Raw genomic sequence first — 1,193 nt, forward strand, 5'->3', positions numbered from 1 at the left:
CAATCAGCTGTAAGGGGATTAGGGTGAGATACAACACCCTTGCTCAAGTCACAACTCCGATTTTATGTAAGAGGAGTTTCCTTGGGATATGGCCTATATAATTGTTTATTTTACAAGAGATAAAATGAAATATAAGCAAGCAGAGAGAGAGGACTTAATACCACCAAGAAAGAAGAGCCAGGAGCAGAGCACATCCTTTGGACCCAGGGCCCTTGCATTGACAAACTCCTAGAACAATTGATTGATGCTAAGACACATGGAGATCTCCAAGTGACACTGGGCCCACAGATGTTGAAAGGAGATAAGGACCTATCTCCAGGGCCAATAGAGACAGGATGCTTTTCCCTAGAGTTGACACCCTGAGTTTGGACTTCCAGCCTCCTAAACTGGGAGAGAATAAATTTCTGTTTGTTAAAGACATTCACTTCTGATATTTTTGTTATAGCAGCACTAGATAACAAAGACATTTGTGGTAGCATTCCCTTATTTATTTTTTTTTACTATAATAAATCCTTTGAGTGCTAAAAGAAGAAAAGGCAAGGAAACAGGGATACCTTTTTCTGAAAACACATTTCATTTTTCTCTGCTTGACAGCACATCTCAACCAGGTGAGTAAAATCTGTGATAATTGATTGGAGCTGTATCTCTGCTGCATGGGGTTTCTGCTTCACAAGGTTGCTGAGGAGCCTGAATCAGAAATGAGGAGCAATTTGAAATATAAGCATTCCGAGAGTTCTATCCAGAAGGCCAAATTGTAAATATACCTTATTACTAAGAGCTGCACACTGCCCATGCTTTTTCATCACTCCCACTCTGTAGTTGAAAGGTTCTGAGTGTCCTGATGTCTTCATAGTTCCCAAATCTCCCTCTCATATTCATGTTTTATTAAACATACATTTCTTCAAGTATGTCTTTTTTTGTATATCAGTAAATTTAATTCTCTTCATGTAATTACTAGTAAACATTTTTGTTTTCTAAAATTTTCATGGCATATGAAGAGTAAATACCCTATATAGTAAATTAAATGGTTGTGTCTGTAATATGATGAATTCTAAATAATTAACTTCCAAATAAACATTAGTAGTGTAACAAACCTCAAAATTGAGGGTCTTTCATGCTATTAATGATAAAACCAGTAAACTACTTTGACCACATGGCTTAACATTCAGCTCAGATTTTTCCACATGGTATGT

The 1,193-nt window shown here is 36.7% G+C and overlaps 1 protein-coding gene across 1 annotated transcript in view; it reads right to left on the bottom strand.

Annotated features, from left to right (window-relative positions):
• LOC103209600 (alpha-fetoprotein-like) overlaps positions 1-1,193 on the bottom strand; it is a 72,484-nt gene that overhangs the window by 3,753 nt on the left and 67,538 nt on the right. The window contains exon 13 of the mRNA XM_007955492.1: positions 555-687. Coding sequence (XP_007953683.1) covers positions 555-687 — 133 coding nt within the window. The remainder of the gene's footprint in view (positions 1-554; positions 688-1,193) is intronic.

The sequence above is a fragment of the Orycteropus afer genome, unplaced genomic scaffold (assembly GCF_000298275.1).
Source record: "Orycteropus afer afer isolate SDZICR_OR568_19922 unplaced genomic scaffold, OryAfe1.0 scaffold00505, whole genome shotgun sequence".
In the NCBI taxonomy this organism is placed as follows: Eukaryota; Metazoa; Chordata; class Mammalia; order Tubulidentata; family Orycteropodidae; genus Orycteropus; species Orycteropus afer.